Here is a 19894-nt window from a genome sequence, read left to right on the forward strand (position 1 = left end):
AATTCAAATTAATAAGTAACACAGGGGGTTATAATTTCAATGGCAAGCTGCATTCAGAACAGCCTTTCTACAGTCTTTCTTTTTTAGCCATTTCAGACTTTTTCAAGCACTTTAAACAATCGCAGTCCACTATGGTATCCTTTCAATGCCTTCAACTAAACTGATACGGCACCTTTCCAGCTACATGTATGGCATGTATCACTTTGCCACTTGCTCTGTACACAAAGCAGACCCTTCTTCTCCCCAGCCATGTTTCAACCAAAACAGATTTGCAGAAGGTACCCCAAGCAACCCCATAAAAGTGCTTTACCTGCCATGAAAAACTATCAGGTGCACTTCCATTCTTTATTCTCCTCTGCATGGGGCAACTACTAGGAAATAACTATCAGCTATTCACCATGCATTAATCCTTGAAAAGCCAAGGCAGCTTGCAGCAAAAGATTGGTGCTTTAGGTGATTTGCAAATATACAGCTCTTCAAACCCCAGTGATTTCATCAGGCCAAAACCAGACCCACAAGCAACATGGTCTGTAAGAACAGCAGCTTTGCTGCTCTTGCAAAGAACTGAAAAGGTTCCTTGCAGCTGTCTTGCAGATCTCAATGAAAAATAAAACCTTGGACTAACTATGCACTGCTTGTTCACAAAATTGGTTGTGAGGCCTTGAATTCAAACCCAAAGTAGAAAGTTCTGGCATATGCAGAAAATAAACAAATGAAAAACAAAAGCCTTATTTCTAGCACAGTTATTTGTGGATAAAGCTGACTTAACATGTCAAGACTAACTGAGGTGAAAAAGCTAGCTTTATGCTTAAAGGTTCTCATACCACTGTGACAAAAGACAAATAAAGGGAACTTCTTCAGACAAGCAAAGGTCCTTAAAAAGAACGGCAGACAGCATACATGATTCTAGATGACTAATACTGCAACTCAGAAGAAACATTCAAATAAAAAAGATTCACATGAATCAGGACAGTCTTTTTCAAAAAACATTTTAATGACGACGAAGTCACATCTGTGTCACCTCTAAGCTCCTCTGCCTCATTTTCTGTTTACCCTTGCAGAAGAACACAACATTGCAGACATCAGGTTTTTTAATTTTCTGAAGAGCAGAGCCTGTTTTTAATGAACTAATTTCAATAGCCTGTCCACAGCCTGTGCATCTATTGCTACTCAAAAGAAAACAGAGGACAGGGAGAAGAACACAGAATTAGACTTTGTCTTATAAATTTAGATCAAAACTGTCAGTGTAAACCAATTCAACTTAATTTTATATGACCAAAGAGCAAGTTATGCTAAAAGACAGCACATAACCAGAGAAACTGCAGAACAAACCCTGAAAATCAAAATTATCATTTTAAGCCTCCAGATCAAGGGCTCTGATTTTCAGTGCGTGGATAGTTAAACTGCAGAGTAGCTTCTCAACTCATTTTCTACTTCACAAACTTTGGAGTACAAGGAAAATAAGAACAAAAAGGAGAGGACAGCTAATTTTAGTGTTTCTGTGCTAAAACAAAATAACAACAAAGAACTACTGAACCATGAAGCAGTTTTTCCAAGCTGCTATTTCAGTTACAGTCTTTCTCTTCCCAAGTCAGTGCTTGACAAAGAAGATGCCAGCTTCTACCCTATCAGAGTAATACAAGCACCTTATTTTATGCAGAGGGGCACATTGAGAGCTCTGAACTGCTTGCATAACACTTCTATACATTTTGCTGCACCCAAAATGTGTATTATAGCTGACAGGAAAAAAACAGCATGATTTCTTCAATTTCCTTCTTTCTCACTGGCTGCCCCTAGTAAGAAGCATCGCTCCTGCAAACTGAACTTGAGTCTTGCCTATTACATTTTAACAACTACCCTGAAAACTCATCCCTCTGACAGCTTATTTTTACAGCACTGGACTGAAGCTTCATAATTCTCAGTCTCAAGCATGTGTGGAAAGAGTTTTGAGGACAAAACCAAGACGTTAGGATCACAGGATTATCCAGGGTTGCAGGGACCTCTGGAGGTACAGTCCAACCTCCCGCTCCCAAGAAAATCAGCCATGATATCTTCTTCATTCCATAAGGCTCACATGGTACAACCTTCCCAGGCAGCCTGCTCCTCTGCTTGATCGTCCTGGTGGTGGAAAAGGTTTTCCTCACATTAAGTCCGAACCTCGTGCTTCTATTTGTGTCTTTTGTTTCTCCAAGTTCATCTTCTTGATTAACCTCCTTGTAGGTACTGGCAGGCTGCTACTCTGTACCCTTGACACTTTCTCTTCTCCCTGCTGAACAAACTTAGTAAGATTTTCATCCATCAGTTTCAGTTAAGAGTAAACAAGGTACCAAGACAGTTACCTCCTCAAAATAACACCCCAGACTTTCAGGTCTTAAAATAAATATGTGATCTTCAAAGAAACTGTAATCATCTCACAAAAGTGGCCTTTTGAACTCCAATTTTTCCAAGGAAAGTTCCCTTTTCTGCAATTATTTACTCAGAACAACCCATCTTATGTTTTCAGCATCATCAGTACTACTCTAGGGCTGAACAAGTCTCCTACAAGTCAAGGATGAATGGATTGGTTTTAGTCACTGTTTCAAAATAAAGCAAACTGAGAACAGAGGGTGAACACTGACATTTCTCTCCCGAGCAGCAAATTACTGCAATAAATTTGGGCAATCAAACAGAAAACTAGAACAGAAGATGCTATGCTGCCTTCATACACAGCAGCATTAAAATGTACTGGGTTAGGTTCATAATACTGCTGTTAAAATTTGCTCTTCTCTAAGGATCTATGTGTTATTACTCTGCAAACCTTCACAAGAATAAATTACGCTTTCTAAGCATTAAAAACACATTAACATGACATAGGGCATGGAAAATTCAAACTTGAAATACTTATTGAATCCAATAGATCATAAACCAAATCAGTATTAGAAAAAAGAAGAGGGTTACATTAACTAAAATAAAGCTCTCTGAAATAATAAAGTGATTTTTCAGCCACTGTGATAACACATATTCCAATGGCTTAGATATCAGTGAAAGAGTCATTTAGACACAATTTCACTTTTAGTCATTTACTGGAACTCATAACCCTCTGGCCCAATTCCAGAAGATTTCTCAAATCCAATATAAAAAATTTCATATCATCCTGAGCAGCCTATACAACCATAAGAAAGGCAAGCTGCCATGAGACACACAGAGCAAAACAGCAGCATATTTAAAAATTGCCTTCATTTTTCAGTGCTCTTCAATTACTTTAAAGAAAAAAAGAGACTTGACAACAAACTTAACTTCTCTCACCATATCACTAACCGTATTATTAGCTAATTCATTCACCTGTCCCCTGTAAGAGAATGTCAGTATGCTTATTCTTGCTCATAAATAAATGTTTCATTTCTTTGAAACATTTGCATGGTGCTAAAATCTGTTACACTTAAATCATCTCCAGCTTTACCTTACTTCTCAAATCAATAGGCCTTATTAAGCATTCTCTGTATAGCTGCATGTAAAACTGAATGTTTGTCAAATGACAACTATAATATTGTTATCCAAAAACACTTTAGAAACTCTGTTGAAGGTAGTTGCAACAGGACCGTAAAACTAAATTAAAAACATGAGATTTCTTTTAGATAGACAACCTGAGGTTGCAATCTTGCTCTCACTTTGGCATTAGAAGCTAAAATTTTATTTTCAGGATTTTTCAAAAACAAGCTTTCCATACACTTTTTTTAAAAACCCATCCCAATTACCACAAGCTGTTCAATGACAAGTTGCCTTAGCACCATACTCAGCTTCTCACAGACGATCACTGTCATCACTACCATCAATGAACCTCAGGTATACACTTTTATACCATTAACTTTTACGATAGCCACCAGAAACTGAGCAACCTGGTAGGCAACTCCTCTGGATACTGCAGAGGTCCCCTGACTTGAGTGCACCTCTCTGTATCAACACTTGACTCGACCCAGGAACTCCTGCAGCATTTTGTGTCTCCTGTCAAAAGTACCACAGAGCTGAGTGCTGTCTGCAGAAGAGTTCTATACAAGAGATTGACTACGGAGAGTTATACTGCACATAGGAATGCTTGCTGGCTTTTACCTCATGCCTTTCATTCTCCTCTGTCTATCAGAAACCAAAGTGCTCTATTTAACCGTGTGGGTTTTTCCCTCTCTTCCTTTTGCAGCTGTTTTCCTAAGATAAGCTCTGAACTGCGTTGCTGTTCTGAGACAGCTCACCTGCAAAGATTGTTTGAGAGCCCTGCCCACTGGGACATGACTCAGAGCAGAAGACAGGTACACAATGCTTTCTGATTTTAGCATGGCAATGAGACAAGAGCAGCAGTACAAACAGTACTCTGAACCTTCTAGATGGGAAGATGCAGTTGGGATTACACACACTCAGCTGACAAAATCATTTTGTAGTCATGTAAATCCACTGGTGCATTCCTTCTGCTCCCTCAGGATCAGGAAGTTTGCCTTGTTATGACTGGCAATGTGCTCGTCTCCACTCCAAGTCTTCATACATCTCAATCCAGTAATGGCAGGTTTGAAGTGTCTTACAAAGACAGAAAAACAGGAGAGAAACATTTGGGGTTTTTCTACATCTAGCAGTGCTTATGCTTCGAGAAAGAGGTGGAGAATATAACTGTTGACTACTAAATCTTATTAATTTCAGCAACTCTGGTAGCAGAACCTGCCAGGGGAGGATGGAGAAATGTGCTGCTAGATAGCCAGAGCAAGAAAAAGACTACTTAAGGCTCAGGCAGGTCAGCTCTAAAACTCAGCTGACAAGTTTGACATTGATCCAGGGGAAAGAAAAGTGCTATTGCATCTCACCTCAAGGTACTTCACTTAGCTGAAAAAAAGGATGAGTAAGAAGCCATACTTTCAGACTTTTACAGTGTAGAAATGTCTTCTTTCCAAAAGCAGGAGAATGTATAGGATATAGTGTCCCAGAAACAGTGACTGGCAGGCCTGAGTGCTATCCCCCTGAAGGTCCAAACTCACTGTAGACCTTGAAGAGCTTCCAAATGCCAAGGACACCTGCTTATAGCCACATCAACTATGGAGAAAGTCTCTTCTCTAAGAAATAATGCACTGAAGTATCCAAAAGTTTATGGCCAAACAGACATTTTCAAAAGAGGTAACAAAGCTGCATCTGCAGACCATCCCTCCCAGGTGCAGGTCCAGCACTATGACAAATGTGAACAGTGTGACAGGCTTGTTTAGGTGTGCAGCTCTGGCTTCCTAGCAGGCACACCAGATGGCTCTCAGTAGGTCTACACAACAACAACTCTCTTGGGCAAGAGAGCAAGGGGAAAAAAACAGAGAAAAAAGCACAGCAGCAAAACACCTCTGAGGACTCTCCAGATAAGGCTTGAGTAATGATTATGGTCCTGCATGAGAGATCTTTGTCAAACAAATTATGAGTGAAAGCAAATTACCTGAAGTATTGGGAGGTGCAGCTTGGACAAATGTAAAAAACACAGCTTTTCTAATACCAGTTCTCCAAAGTGGAAGTAATCCTCTTCAATTACATCTAGGTGCAATTTACATGTAACAACACAAACACTTATTACATCTCTGTCTTACCATGAATTGAATTAAAAATTACTAAGTGAATGACATTAAAATGGCCTCATTGAGGAGCTAAGCTAGAATTCAGAGATTCACTTTTGCTAGGTCAAACATAAAACTGATTTAGCATCATCATTCCAAGTGTTTTAATGGTTTTGGGTCCTCTTCTCACTGAGTATCAGCCAACACACAGCACTAAATAAGAGTTAGATGGAATCCAAATATGAGTATTACTTGGTATATGAAAAATTTCTCTTAATAAATGCATAAGCATGTAACATAAGTGCATCACAATCATATTTATCTAACATAAATAAAAGTTTTTTGGACTTTGCTCCTGATTCCTCAAACTATCAAAATAGAATATTTAGCTCCATAATTACCAAAGAAGAGAACATTTCTCTTGCAAACACAGGACTCAACAGAGAAAGCACATGCAGTCTCACTGAATGGAAGGTAAGTTTTTGAAGCATATTACCTGTTGCCAGAAAGATAATAAACATGAGTATAATTTGAAGTTCCTGTAGGAGCACAGGTTATCTAACAGAAGTTGTCAGAAAATAAAGCAAAACAGGGAGAGTATAGACAAAAAAAGGGTTAAAAGAGCAACCTGGAATGTATATTTGATTTCAGCAGAGGTACATCAGTAGTCCCTCACACACCTTAGTATTACTAAATTTGAAGTCCTCTGATAAAATGACTATATTAGAATTCCCTCTGGCATGGCATGCTGAGCATGAATGCAATGTAAGTGAATAAACAGCCCTTTCTCACTGGCTTTCTGCCAATCTGACAGCAAAACAGAGGCCTCACACACAAAACCAGCCATCCTTGAAGACCCTGAATACCAGCAGTGCACTCGTGACTCATTTGGCCACAAGACATTGTAGATGTCTCCATGTAGAAAAGCAACACAGGACACTACTCTGTCCTCATGTGTTAAACAGATGGGGATGGGGCACATTATCCCTCAAACATGAAAGACATCAACACCCCATCAAATCCTATTTCATATTTCTGAACAGCTTGTCAGCTAAGTTAAAACATTTGGATCTTAAGATTATTAAACACCATCACTGTAATTCCCAAATACTTTCGTATTCTAAGTAAAAAAGACAAGCATTTTGCTTTTCATGCTCCTCCAAGCAGTCTGCACTTCAGACCTGCTGTGGGAAGGAAAATCAGACACAGCAAATTAATCCTGTAAAACTTAACACAAACAGATGAACCAAGAGAAAAGCTTCTATTACTCTGTTCTATATCTCATTTTCACAAGTTGCAAGTCTCAACATAATGTTTTGTTTAGGAGATTTATGTCTAACATGCAAGCTGAACAAAAAAAATCCTGAGAAAGTTCTACAAATGACCATGTAAATGCATTTCTGCAAGTCTCTACATTTTTCTTACCCCCAATTCTGTGTGACAGAGGTCCCAGATAAAAATACTGAGTAGTATCAGCAGTATCAAAGAGGAAGAAGTCGTAGGAATATGCAGTAAAACTTCAAAAGTGACTGCCATCACATATTTCCATTATCTTATTTGTTTAAGGTTACTTGGTAGAGTAACTATGAAATAATATTTTGTATTCTTTTAAAACAGATTTAGGAATCAAAGCACAACAGTTGCCATGAAACAGCAAAAAGAAGATTGTGATTTTTTTTGTTTCTGAAGATTGACAACATCCCCTCCCACCACAGCCTGCGACTTGCATTCCCAGTGAAAATATTAGATTCACTGTGAAGGGGGGGGAAGAAAAAAAAATAAAAAAATCAATCTGTGTGTTCTAAAGAACCTGGCATGCACTTTCAAAGTAATCCTGTCAGACATGGAAAATTCAAGTTTTCAAAAGACACCTACTAGTTCAAGATTAGATCACTGGAAATAAAACTTAGGCTTTCAAATACCCATATTTCCAGCACTGATAAGAATGGTTTTAATAACCTTCTCATTGCCCAACCATCCACTCAAGAAGATGAAACAAAGGGTAGGATCAAACAGAGGTTTCAGACTTAAATCAGTTCTTCATATATATACTCAAGGCAGACCAGTAAAGGTGAAAAGATTGCCTTTTGCCAGCTGCTCTAAATGTAAGATGTTGCCTCACAAATCCACAGGAGAGTCCCTTATATATATTCTGAATTGTTCAAGGTGGTCAAAAAGCAACCAGTGATACAGTGAGAACTTGGAACAAGCTGCAAGCAGCCAACATGGGATGTTACTGCAATGCTTTCCAGACTTCAATGCAGGAAACATTTCCACCACTTCCACCTTTGAGCCATCCCCACAGCACCTTCCGCAGCGTTGTCTGTAACACTGATCTGCAAACTGGACCGGACTTTTACAGAGATGATTTTGCAGAACTTTAATGTATGATGACCACAGATAAAGAATCAAGGTAACACCTCTGTTCTCCAGCAAACACATTCATTTCACTTGTTTTTCTCACCCACCAAGTTTTCAAGGTGTTCTGAAAGCAACTACAGGGTATTGCTGATGTGCTGGACTCACCACCACAGCTACAACAGCCAAGTCAAAAATATTCTGCTCCCCCCAAGAGAAGGCTAACAGCAGGACTTGCAGGCTCCCATCACACCACAAACACCCCTAGATCTCTACAGCCAGGCAAAAAACTTCTGCTTGCATGGTACCACTGCAGCTTCAATGATCCAACCCACTGAGAAGACTTCAAAGATTTCAAATGGGAAGACTTCAGTGACACAAACAAGAGAAGAGCCATCTCCCTAGATGGTTTTCATGGTAAGGAAGAAATACCTTTAAACCAAGAAACACCCACAATAATTAAAAACCTTCTGATGCTTTCCATCTCACTTCATATTCTTATTTTCTGGGAATATTTTGAAAATAATCTTGCAACGGTGCTCCCAAAAGTCACAAAGTTGGATTTTTAAAATAATCATAGAACAATTACTATCTAAATGTTATAGATACAGAGCTGTTTACCCTACAGGTGGGTGCTCCTTTTTCAACATCATTACTACAGTAAGTAATACATCTTTTAAAAACCAGGATACCTTTATCTTTTTTTGTAGTGATTAAATTCTAAAAAAGGAGCGGTAGCAGATCAAGAAGTCAAAGAAAAAAAAAGCAACAACACTGTTTTCTATTTCTGGAATTTACTTTTGTGTGTTTAAGTCACGAACCCTTTCCCAAAAGTACCAGAGAAAAAGGATTTTCCTTCATCCACACATTAAAAAAAAAAAAAAAAAGCGACACCACAAAACCATGAGAAATCAAAATAGAGGGCCAAACAGAAGAGATAAGGGCTGGGAATAAGATCCAAGAAGCAAAAATCCTATCCTATGTTTGAATCAGAACATAAAACAACACCAAGTAGAACATCTTGGCATATAGAAAAGCAACAAAGGAATTGCATAGTTATAAACACCAGCAATGTATCTTGCCAAAACATTTAATCAAATTTCAGACACTATAATATCATTGTCTGATCTGCTGGACATTGTTAAATGGCTTTCATCCCTTCCCCTCAGTATTCTCTTGTGAGGTCCAGCCTAGCTTTTTATTATTTAATTTTTTTTTTCTTTCTATAGAAATGAACCACAGTATGAGATTTCCAAGGCTTTAAATGGCTTCACACTTTTCAACTCATCTAACAGTGGAGGCTGCAGGAAAACCTTGACAACTTCAAAAAAATAAAAAAGCTGGACAAAAGGAATTTCCACTGAAGTAATCACCAGTAAGAAATCTGGATATTTAATACTTGTTACTTTAGCACTTAAGAGAACAACATTATGTCAAACAATGTTCTGGAAAAACAAACAAGCCCTAAAAACTCCTTAGTGCATCCTGATGCATTTGTTACCAAGGAAGGGTTTGTTTACATTAGTTTTACACCTGGGAGGGGGAGGAGGAATTGTAAAAATGGGAGCTAAAGTGGCAAACTGTATAAGGAGGCATTTTCCAAATCATAGTTCTAAGGCAAAAACTATCAACTTTTTTCTCTCTGAGAATGAATATTTTTTCTTCTTTTAAAGGTTTTTATTTACTTTTGCCATGACAAAAAAAAAAACAAAACAACTGCAAGGCGCAGTTTTGTTCAGTCTTTGCTGGCATCTGATTACATGCAAAATCCAATGAATTTATGGAGACCTCAGCAATCAACTGCCAGGAGACCAAGAAAAAACCCTCAGGCAGGTTTTAAAACAAGAGACAGTTTAGCATTTTTGTCCTCACAGGACTAGATGAATCATGTGTACTTTTTCTTCCCCTTCCCCCTCCTCCTTCCACAAAAAAAGTTCTGTTGGCTGAACACAGGGGCAAAGGCACAGACTGTATTAGACCATCTGAAAAACAGAGTCCAGAAGCAGCTTCTGCCTTTGACAGCTTCAGTTTAAATTAGAGAAAGGCAGCCAACAGGCAAGGGAGATGAGCCACCAGGTGGGAGGACGAACAGGTCCCTGTCACTGAGCAGGCTATGTGTGCCACAGCATCACAGCAATCACAAATGGCATCACAGCAGAAACACAAATCTCTCTTTGCTGAATCTTTCATTAAACACTAGCTTTACAATAACTTATAACCTAAGCACAAAGCCCAGGACTGGCAGGGCCCAGAGTTTGGGTGACTCATTGCTAAGTGAAAGCTGGAAATATCAGACAAGTACAAAAGTACAAGCACAGCCCAGGTTCAAACCAAACCCAAAATCCCTAAAGGCAGAGAGAAGCAGTCTCTGTGCTGGCACTGCTTTGGTGAGTTCATGGCCCCACAGTGACAAATGGGTTTGAAAGGACCAATGTTACAACACAATAAACAGGTAGAGTTGGCACCACTAAGATCTCTCCCTTTTCATTAACCTGCAGTAACCTACCCAGTAATGCAGTTTATTCTCTACCTACAGAATGCATACTACTTATTAAAGAGTAACTTTTGAGCAGTAACATTCTTCTTAAGGAGGCAGAAAAACAATGAACAACTAACGAAATCACTTCCACTAATACAAAAAAGTAAACCATTAAAAAAAGACTGTTCTATCAAATTGCTGTGAGGGTAACTTGAATTGTGTATTTCTCCTTGACTATTTTTCCATAATATTCCAGTCTCACAAAACCTGACAATAAAATTCATCAGCACAACTGAAATAGGAAAGATAAGCAACATTTACACCAGAAGTTTCTTGACCCAATGTTCTGGGGTCAGCCAGGTAAAAAACAATTACTCTAACCTCAAATCATCATCATTTTGGCATTATTTTCCCATCCATAAAAGGAGGTATGGATGAGATTTCTTTGCAGAGAACGCTGCAAATTGATAGCTTTGTTCCAGTTCACTACAGTTTCTTATTGATTTTCTCTCGTTTTAGCCTGCATTGATTTGTTAATCCCTTCTGTGTAACAGTCCTAATGACAAATCGAGAATGAAAAACTGCATGCTTTAGGACCTTTTCCACCAACCTCTAGCCTCAAACCATATCTTCACTTGAACTTGGAACATGTCCATGCACTTACCCTAGGTTAGATCAGATTCACCTTAAACTAGGTAGGGTGCATTTTACACCTAAACCTTTCTGTCTAGGCTTCTCATGGATGAACAAGGCAACCAAGATCACAGCAGTGAAGCAGAACTGGAGTTCTGTCATTTCCAAGGTTGCTGCTCACAGAGACTGTCTTAAAACCAAGCACATTTTTAAGTAATTTTGCAGCACTGCCCATGGTTGATTAGCAAGCGTTAACTGCATTGTGCATCTGAAGGGCATTACTGAGCATTTATGGCATTGGTTGGTGCAAAGAAATCCTTCCAAGGAGCAAGATCACAAGTTGTCTGTAAGCTCAGAACTGCATTCATGGTGCACTGTTACTAGAACAATCCATGCAGAAGGATGGGAGCCAGCCAGTATTTTTAATTTAAGGACTACACTACGAGCATAAGGAGATGAGAGATAGAACAAGGCAACTTTGATTAGTAATTCTGCTATTAAAATTAGCTCATTAAATACAGCTGCCAATTTGGTGTCATTGTTGGGGCCTCACTACCAACAGCTGAAGCCCGTCTGCACAAGCCATGGCTACTGCTGCAAGAAGTTTCAGTCTCTTTTCTTTTCCTCATACTTTCAGAGATCTCCAAATGAGGTACTCATTTGGAATTCTAACTGCAACACACCACCAAATTGAAAATTAATTTATGGCTTTTGAAGATTCAGGCTTGCCCAGGGTCATATTTGTAACACCTCAGTCATCACATGCTGGGTGGTTCTCCACCTCCTGACTTTATCCCATGTTAGTCCTCTCCCACACCACCCCATCTGTCAGTAAATTGACCTTTCCTGGTCTCCCACACAGATGGCAGAGCAGCCTGGCCCTGGCTGCCACTTCGCTGCTGCAGTAAAACCCCAGCAGAGCAATTTTGGTCCTTTTAAACCAATCCTTATCTGCAAAAGTGATACTTGGAAAGCCTCTGGCTTGCACCCACACAGCATGTGCTCCCTGGCACGCCAAGGCAGCACAAGAGTTCCCCTTTGCCATTCCCTTGGTGTGACTTTGGTTTTCCCATCTCCCTCTGTGCAACGCCAGCTGCAGGGAAATTGGTAGGGGTGGCAGGAAGGATAGTGCTGGGAACCAGTGTCACCTCCTCTTTGCTTTCCAAAAATTACAGATCCAGAGTTGGTGAGCTAGACTCTGCTCATAACACACTGCTATTCTTAACTTGCAGAAATGATTTTGCTGTGGATGTTAAATGTCTCTCTATTCAGGCCATAAGATACTCTGTACAAACCATGGTCATGCCTTAATGGGATAAGAAAAGCACAGAATAAGTGGGATGGCTACCTAGGCAAAAAGTGGCATTTGGGTTGCAGGAGTTAGGTCCTGCTCTCAATTTCCTGCTTCAGAGAATGGCAGAGAAAACCAACTAACCTAAGAAATAAATCCTGTTTCCTCACTGCCTGTGACATGACTGTAAACTCTCAGTGTTCTTGCAGTGCTGCCAAGATTAGTGTTACTCTCCTACACAGGGCATGCAGAGCACACAAACACACCCAATAGAACACAGACTTGCTGCATTTTGTATGCAGACTGTAGTTTCAATCTTCTGTTATATCCTGTTTGGGTTTCCCCCCAATAATAATTTCAATTATTTGGCCTCTTATTTTCATCCTTAACTGCAATTTATCACTCACACAGTGAGCTGTACTCAAAACCCACTTCTCCGTGGCCTTTATTTTCCTTTATTGTCACTTAAAATTAATTGATAAGCCAAGGACTCGACGCAAGAATATTAAAGGGACCATCTCAATATTAAAATTTTCATCATTGCATCTCTGAAACAGCATAACCAAATCAATCAAGGAAAATTCAACAATGCCATTTCTCAAAAGACATGGATCAAGACCAACTCATGAAAGACACCAGTTCATATTAGGAAAAAAAAAAACACCACCAAACCAAAAAACTCACAAAACCCCAAAGTATTACTTGCTTAGCAAGTGAGAAACGACACATAACTTCAACTTTTTTTTTTTGCATTTACCTCCTTCCCTAACACCCAAAGTGGGTTTTTTTTAAAGCAGCTTATTGGATCACTCCACACATATTCTCAAACTTTGAGCAGTAAAATCAGGTTTAGGAAAGTATAACTTGTTTCTCTCCCACAAAAACACAAACCTCTCATTCTGAACATTCAAAATAAAACCAATTACAGTAGCCAGTCAAACAAGTAAGTATTTAAAAGCCACACACAGAGCATAGAGATGATATATAATAATATTAGGTTATTTCTTTTGATACCCCTTAAAGCCTCAACTATAAAGTTTACTTACAAAGAGGCTTCTAATTTCCCTGATAAGTCAAAAAGAGATGTCATTTTTCTTAAAACCAAAAGGCTCAATTTTCAATATTATTATGACTGTGTTAAGATAATATGCATACATTAATCTATCAGTTATACAAGCAATTGTCATCATACAGATATCTCAGATTTGTCTTGTAGGCAGCTGCTTAATAGTTTGCAACATGAATGGGGAAAATGAAGAAAAACAAGAATATGCTAAAACCAAAGCTGCCTTTCAAACACTTGAACAAAAATGACATCTAACCAACTGCACTGAAAAGCAATAAACTTTGACTGCAAAGCACCATGAGAAGGCGGGTATTTATTACGTCATTACCTGAAAGAAAGGAACCCTACAGAGGACCCAAAGCAATCTGCTTTGCACAGGATGAACATGCACATTGGAACCATGGACCACAGCAGGATCAGGATAAACAACACAGCAGGCACATGTTGTCATGAGCCTGTCAGTTATTTTCATTCCCTGACACAACTGGTCCCTACATTCATCATCAAGATTCAAGTCAAGTGATGGTTATTTTTTAATTTCCTAAATGAAGTTTCAGAGATTCCTTCTCAGAAAATTGTGATCTAGCACAGTTTGTTTTGAGTAGAAAAGGACATGATGAAAACATGTTCCATGTGAACCCATGCATTACCAAAATAACAGCAGCCCTTCCTTCCATCCAGCTTAGCAAGAAACATTCAGCACTGCACAGACTTCTCACTTGTTTATTGCTGCAGCAAATGTTTGCTGCAGTGCGAATGACATGCTGAACATACCACAAACAGTAGAATAATAGCTATTAAAAGCCAAAAATATCAAACAGACTGGAAAAGCACTTTGACAAGGAGGAAACATTAAACCAGATCTTTGTAGCATTTGCTAAATACAGAGACTCATCATATTTCGGGCCATTTGTATTTAATTGTCCTTTCATCTGAAGAGCAGTGCCTGAATGTGCATCAGATGAGTCAGATGTTCTGAAGAGGTCCCATCAAGGACACCCCACAACATAAGAGCACTGCATGCAAAATGCCTCACACAACAACTTCTCAGTGCATTGGCCTATTCCACGTCGGTTAGGCACTGAAGCACGGAGAAGGAAACAGCAAACAGACCTCCAGAGGCAAAATGCAAGAATTTTATACACATTCAACACCTCCACGCTTTTAAACCTGCCAGGAAGACACACTCAGATTAGTGGATAATTATCTAAAACTCAGGCTTTCGTTCCTCCTTTGCTTAAGTTTAAAGGAAAAAAGCCCTCCTTTTTCTCAAGGTCAATGGTTTCAGTTGAAGTCAAACTCACAAAGGAACAGGTCGGTCACAACGCTTGAAAAATCAGGTTTTGAAGAGGCAGACACAGACATGATAACAGTATCAGTTCAAAGAAAGGAGAATCCCTGGTCTTTGGTGGAGAAAGTAGGCAAGCCATGGGCATGGAGACAAGGAGCAACACAGGAGGTTAAATCTACCGCGCTGTCCTTGAGCTACTGTCCTTGTCCTTTTACACTGTCCTCTAATCCTTAGATTAGTGTCTCCACTTTGGCTTTAACAATATTAACTGAAGTGCAGAGGCATTCAGCAGACCACAGTTTTGCCAAAAATTCAGTTGAATCATTAAAAGTGATTTATAAAAATAGACCGTGAATAAAAATCATCAGTCGTAATCCTCAACTGTTAAACTGTCTCTCTGCATTAAACACAAAAATTGGAATTGTTAATTCAAGGTAAACATGGAAAAGAACTCATCTTCTCTATGTTCCTTCCAATTCAGCTCTCAAATCAAATCAAATCCTGTCTCCATATGACAACAAATGGAAAGAGGGGCAGCTTGTGTGTTAACAAAGAATATCTCACTCAACGTAGCCTACATACTGCAATTTAATGCATTTCCAAGTATAAATTCTAGCTTTGGCATTATTTTGTAATCTTGAAGTGAAACAATTTAGGTCCTCACTATCCGTTTTCCCTTTTTTCATCAGCACAACATCCTCCAAGGGTGCAGATGATCCTCTTAAGTCATCTTTGTGATGTTATCTCTGCAAAGAATAATGTCTGCTCCAGAACACTGCTATTGCTAATCACTCAAATCAGGTCTCTCACATGTCTATAAGGAGAACAGCGCTGAGGGCAGCAGAATGAAGATGAGATTGTTGTTTCTCTTTCTTTTCAAGGAATGTATCTGAATACATCTCTTCACTTTCATGGATCACTTGTCCTGCCAAGGGTAAGTTCCACAGTGCAAAATCTGCAGCTGCCTTGGCTTTGTATAGTCCAACAAATGACAGAACAATGTACTTGAGACACTGCACACAGCACAGACGAAAAACAGCATGAAGCAGATTCAGGAATGCAGCTGTCTATACACAACTAATGACAAAAAGTAGGGACATCCATGTCAAAACGGGTAAGAAAGCTGTCTGAGACTCAGAGAAGTTAAAACTGACTAAACATTAGTGCAGCACCACGGGCTCTGGGGCCCCAGAAGGGGTCCCTCAGGATAGCATCCATTCCCTCCAGCACGTCCTCTGCATGGCACAGCATGCCTCTGCACTGGCAAACTTGCTCAGGGTGCCCTCAATCCCACTGTCCTTGTCACTGACAAACAGCTCCGATCCCATTATCGGTACCTCAGGAACACCATTCCTCACTGGTCTCCAGGTGGACATCGAGCCGCTGACCTCAATCCCATGACTGCAAAGATGCAGCCAGTTTTTTATCCACTGAGTCACCCACACATCTAATCCATGTCTCTCCAACTTAAAGACAGGATGTCATGTGGGAAAGTGTCAAATGCTTTGCACAGGTCCAGGTAGATTATGTCAGCTGCTTTTCCCTCACCCACCATTTCTGTAACCCCATCACACAAATTTGCCAGGCTGGTGACCAGAAGCCATGTTGACTGTCACCAACCACCTCCTTATTTTCTGTATACCTTAGCATAGCTTTCAGGAGGATCTTTTCCATGATCTTGCTAGGCACACAGGTGAGACTGACCAATCTTGTAGTTCCCCAGGTCTTCCTTATTTCCCTTTTGTAAAATTGGGGTTATGTTTCCCTTTTTCCAGTGGGAAACCAAAGCTAAACTGCCAGGGCTTCTGAAGTATGATGGATGGTGGCCCAGCCAATTGCTCTGTCAGTTCCCTCAGGACCCATGGATATATCACATCAGCTCCCATGGACTCCTGCACTTTCAGGTTCCTTGAATGGTCTCAAACCTAGTCTTCGCTGAGAGTAAGCAGTGCTTCACTCTCCTTGTTCCTGCCTTTGCCCTCTGCAACCTGAGCCATGTGGCCGGAGAACTTTTGGGTTGGTTGACTGAAACTCTTCAGCTTTTTCTAGAACAAGGCAACTCTTCAGAAGTTTCAAAGGTTCTCTTTAATATCTCACTGAAGTTTAACGCCCTAGATGACTACACTCTAAGAGTGGCACCTGGACAGATCATTAATCTGATTTTAAGCCAACAAGGCTGCACCTTAAACAAAGCCTACCTTCTGTCTATTCCCCCATCTCTGCTTTCCTGAACATGTCCCCTTCTTCACTCACCCTACAACTCAAACTGGAGACTTCTCAAGGAGCATGAGAGATCAAGAGTAAGCATAGTGGGCAGAAGATCCGGATCAGCCATCAACCACATGTCTCAAACACATCACAAGTTTTTGTTCCTGCCCCCACATTACTGGGAATTTCCACTCTCCTCAGCTGCAATGCAAGCCAGCAGAACTGTTTATATGGCTGGGCAAGCCTCCCCCGTGGATCAGAGGGACCACCAGTTGTGATTTGTGGAGTGCTGGTCTGCAGTTTCAGACAAAAGTAGTGTTGCACCTTGGCAAAGTCCCACCTCCTCTCTTCAGCTGCACTGCAGGCAAAACTTACACCTGCACACACTGACACCTGAGAGAACTTGGAACCTTTTGCTAAAGTTGATCCCACCAAGGAAAAAAATCAGGTCCTGAATGCAAAAGCCTTTTAAAAGAAATAACTGAATCTTACAAATTTCTGAGCTTAGAGGAAGAGCAAGCAAGGGCTTGTGCTGCAGCATTTGGAAGGATTCTATTAGGAAACTGTTCTGATTATTTTAATGCACCAAAGCAGACAAAAAAAAAAAGTGTGGGGGGTGAAAATGTTAATTTTCTTCTTTACCTGAGATGCTCCATTTAGGCAAGGAACTGAAACAGGGGTGTTACACAACAGCTCCAAGCACTGTTCAGATGCTGTGCTCTGCTGCCCACCAGGAACCACCGCGTGCCTTCCAAGCTGCCCATAGTCCACTCTGCCCCACGTGAACACCCTGCCAGCTTCTAAACACAAAACACACATTAAGATTAATTACTCACCAAGTTCCTGAAGCATGTGGATGCCAATTCAAAACCACAACTTTTTAATGCATCTTGTCTACAGCTCCAAAAGCCTGGTGAAAACTTATTGCTAGGACCAGAAAAAAAAAACATGAAAAACTAGCTCAAGATATTATGAGATACTTCTGTGCAGCTGCTCATTCTTCATTAACTTGTTTTCTAGCAGAATAACATCTGGATGGTGGCCTGGGCTGTAAATAAAACCACATCAGTAAAGCTGCATAACCTGGATATTCTGCATACAATAAATACACTTCGGTTACACAAAGGACATATTTTAGGTTAATGGAAGCACAAACAAAACAGTTTATTCTGACACATAGAAGATAATACAGAAAATAGAATTATTCCCGTTCTTTGCCAAAGACAATTCATTGCATGACCTGCACTTAACAGAGTTTTACGTTTTCCTGATAGAAATTACATTCTATCACTACTGTTAGCAGAGCTAGAGTCCTCAGAAGACAGCTGTTAGTCAGGAACACCAGCACAACTGCCATTAAGCATTGGAAATGCCCTGGTTTGTTTTCACAGGAATCAACGTTGGTCAAAGAAAGGTAACTTTAAATGAAATCAGCATTCTATGGCTCACCCTTCTCTCTAAGGGTTATTATTTCATGTGCACTGCTGCAGGATTGACCCAAAACACTATTCTCCTGTATGGATAACATCCATAAACATCCTTCTTACCTTTGCTTTCCTTGAATTTAAAAAAAAAATTAAAAATCACACAAAGTGACAGCTCTATTTCCTTAATGAAGTGACTCAGTCCCTGCAGATAATCCATGGCAAGCTGTCCCTTCTGGGCTTCCAATTTAAAAAGTTATATACACACAGCATAAGGTAAAGTCCTCAACTTCCTTTTAAATAAAAGCAGCAACCCACACCCTAGTCCAGAAAGAAACCTGCAATGACCTTGAGTTATGTACACACTTCAGCCAAGCCTCAACCTGCTCTCTGGAGTTGAACTTAAGTCACCACGTTTATAGGTCAAAAGATGTGGATCTGGGGAAAATATCATCCAGCCCAGCAAGTCAGTTTGCATACACAGCCACCCCTCTCCCTGTCAATCAGTACATACCCCACAGAGGGGTCATTTACAGGGGGTATGGTCACACCACCCAGAGGTGACAACTAAGAGGATCTAAACAGATGCCAAAACACAAGCCCTTAGAAATCTGAACATCTCCCTTTTCCTTAGAGTGCTGTTAAACTGTCTTGACAGGGAGACAAGGTGGACACTGCTGGTTTGTGGAGTTGAAGGTGATAATGCATTTTGTAAATAAACTGGAAACCTCAGTTCATATACAGAAGTATAGGTATTTTCCTTGGAAATCTTCTGGCAGTGCTATCTTTCACTCCAATCACTGCAAGTTTTTCACATGCATTCTCTCAGTTCACTGATAATGCTTCCCCCTAAAATAATTACATGACAAAATCAGTTGTCCTTCTCTCTCAAGGGCACAAAGCTTTTTGCCTTTGCAGCTTCCTTTTAGTTCAGGGAAAAGCTGAAAACAGTCACATACTACATTCGATACAAGTGAGGTCTTTTAACATGCATTTTGTTAGGTGGAAGGATAAAAATAAATTTCATTAAGAGAACTACTAGTGTATCTTATATTAGGAAGACAGTTTAAGGTTTAAAAAACATGCTTGCTCTGAAATTAGTGTATTTACTTTGCAATTTATATAGATCTCTTCTAAAAAATATCTGCAGCTGCAAAAATGTACATAACAAATTTAAATGTAGACCAAGTTCCAGGATTTACATCAGGCCAGGTTCTGTGTACTGCAAAGAACCCTATTAGTGGACTGGGAATGGATAGGCAGGCTGCTCTATTTTATATTAACTACAGGAACTGTAACTGAGTTTTATGAAATCTAAAGCCAGAAAGAATTTCTGTAACATCTAGTTATATCATTAATATACCACAGGCTCTCAAACCCTACCCAGACATTGCTGTATTGATCCCAAGGACTATAGTTGAATAAAAGCATTTCAGCTCTCAGAAGCCAAAAGTATCAAGTGCCACAGGCAAAAACATCAGCAAGCTGCAAGGCCTCTGAGAAGGCAAGCTTTGAATCGATAATACAGACCCAGATCCTCACACAGTCTACAGAACCATCCCTACCCACAGGCAACAAAGGTTTCTCTCAGTCTTTTG

At 39.9% G+C, this 19894-nt stretch overlaps 1 protein-coding gene across 9 annotated transcripts in view; it reads right to left on the minus strand.

Annotated features, from left to right (window-relative positions):
* Nucleotides 1–19894, minus strand: part of SERGEF (secretion regulating guanine nucleotide exchange factor) — a 136266-nt gene that overhangs the window by 89923 nt on the left and 26449 nt on the right. For 2 of the 9 annotated variants that reach the window (XM_062494236.1, XM_062494237.1), the window contains exon 9: nt 17515–17672. The exons of 1 other annotated variant lie outside the window; for it this stretch is intronic. In XM_062494236.1, coding sequence (XP_062350220.1) covers nt 17515–17672 — 158 coding nt within the window. Of the gene's footprint in view, nt 1–1048; nt 2279–4223; nt 4543–5431; nt 5527–17514; nt 17673–19894 lie in introns of those variants that run through there. 6 more of the 9 variants (XR_009933279.1, XR_009933276.1, XR_009933277.1 and 3 more) reach the window with 6 other exon arrangements.

This window comes from Cinclus cinclus, chromosome 6 (assembly GCF_963662255.1).
Source record: "Cinclus cinclus chromosome 6, bCinCin1.1, whole genome shotgun sequence".
NCBI classification, from domain to species: domain Eukaryota; kingdom Metazoa; phylum Chordata; class Aves; order Passeriformes; family Cinclidae; genus Cinclus; species Cinclus cinclus.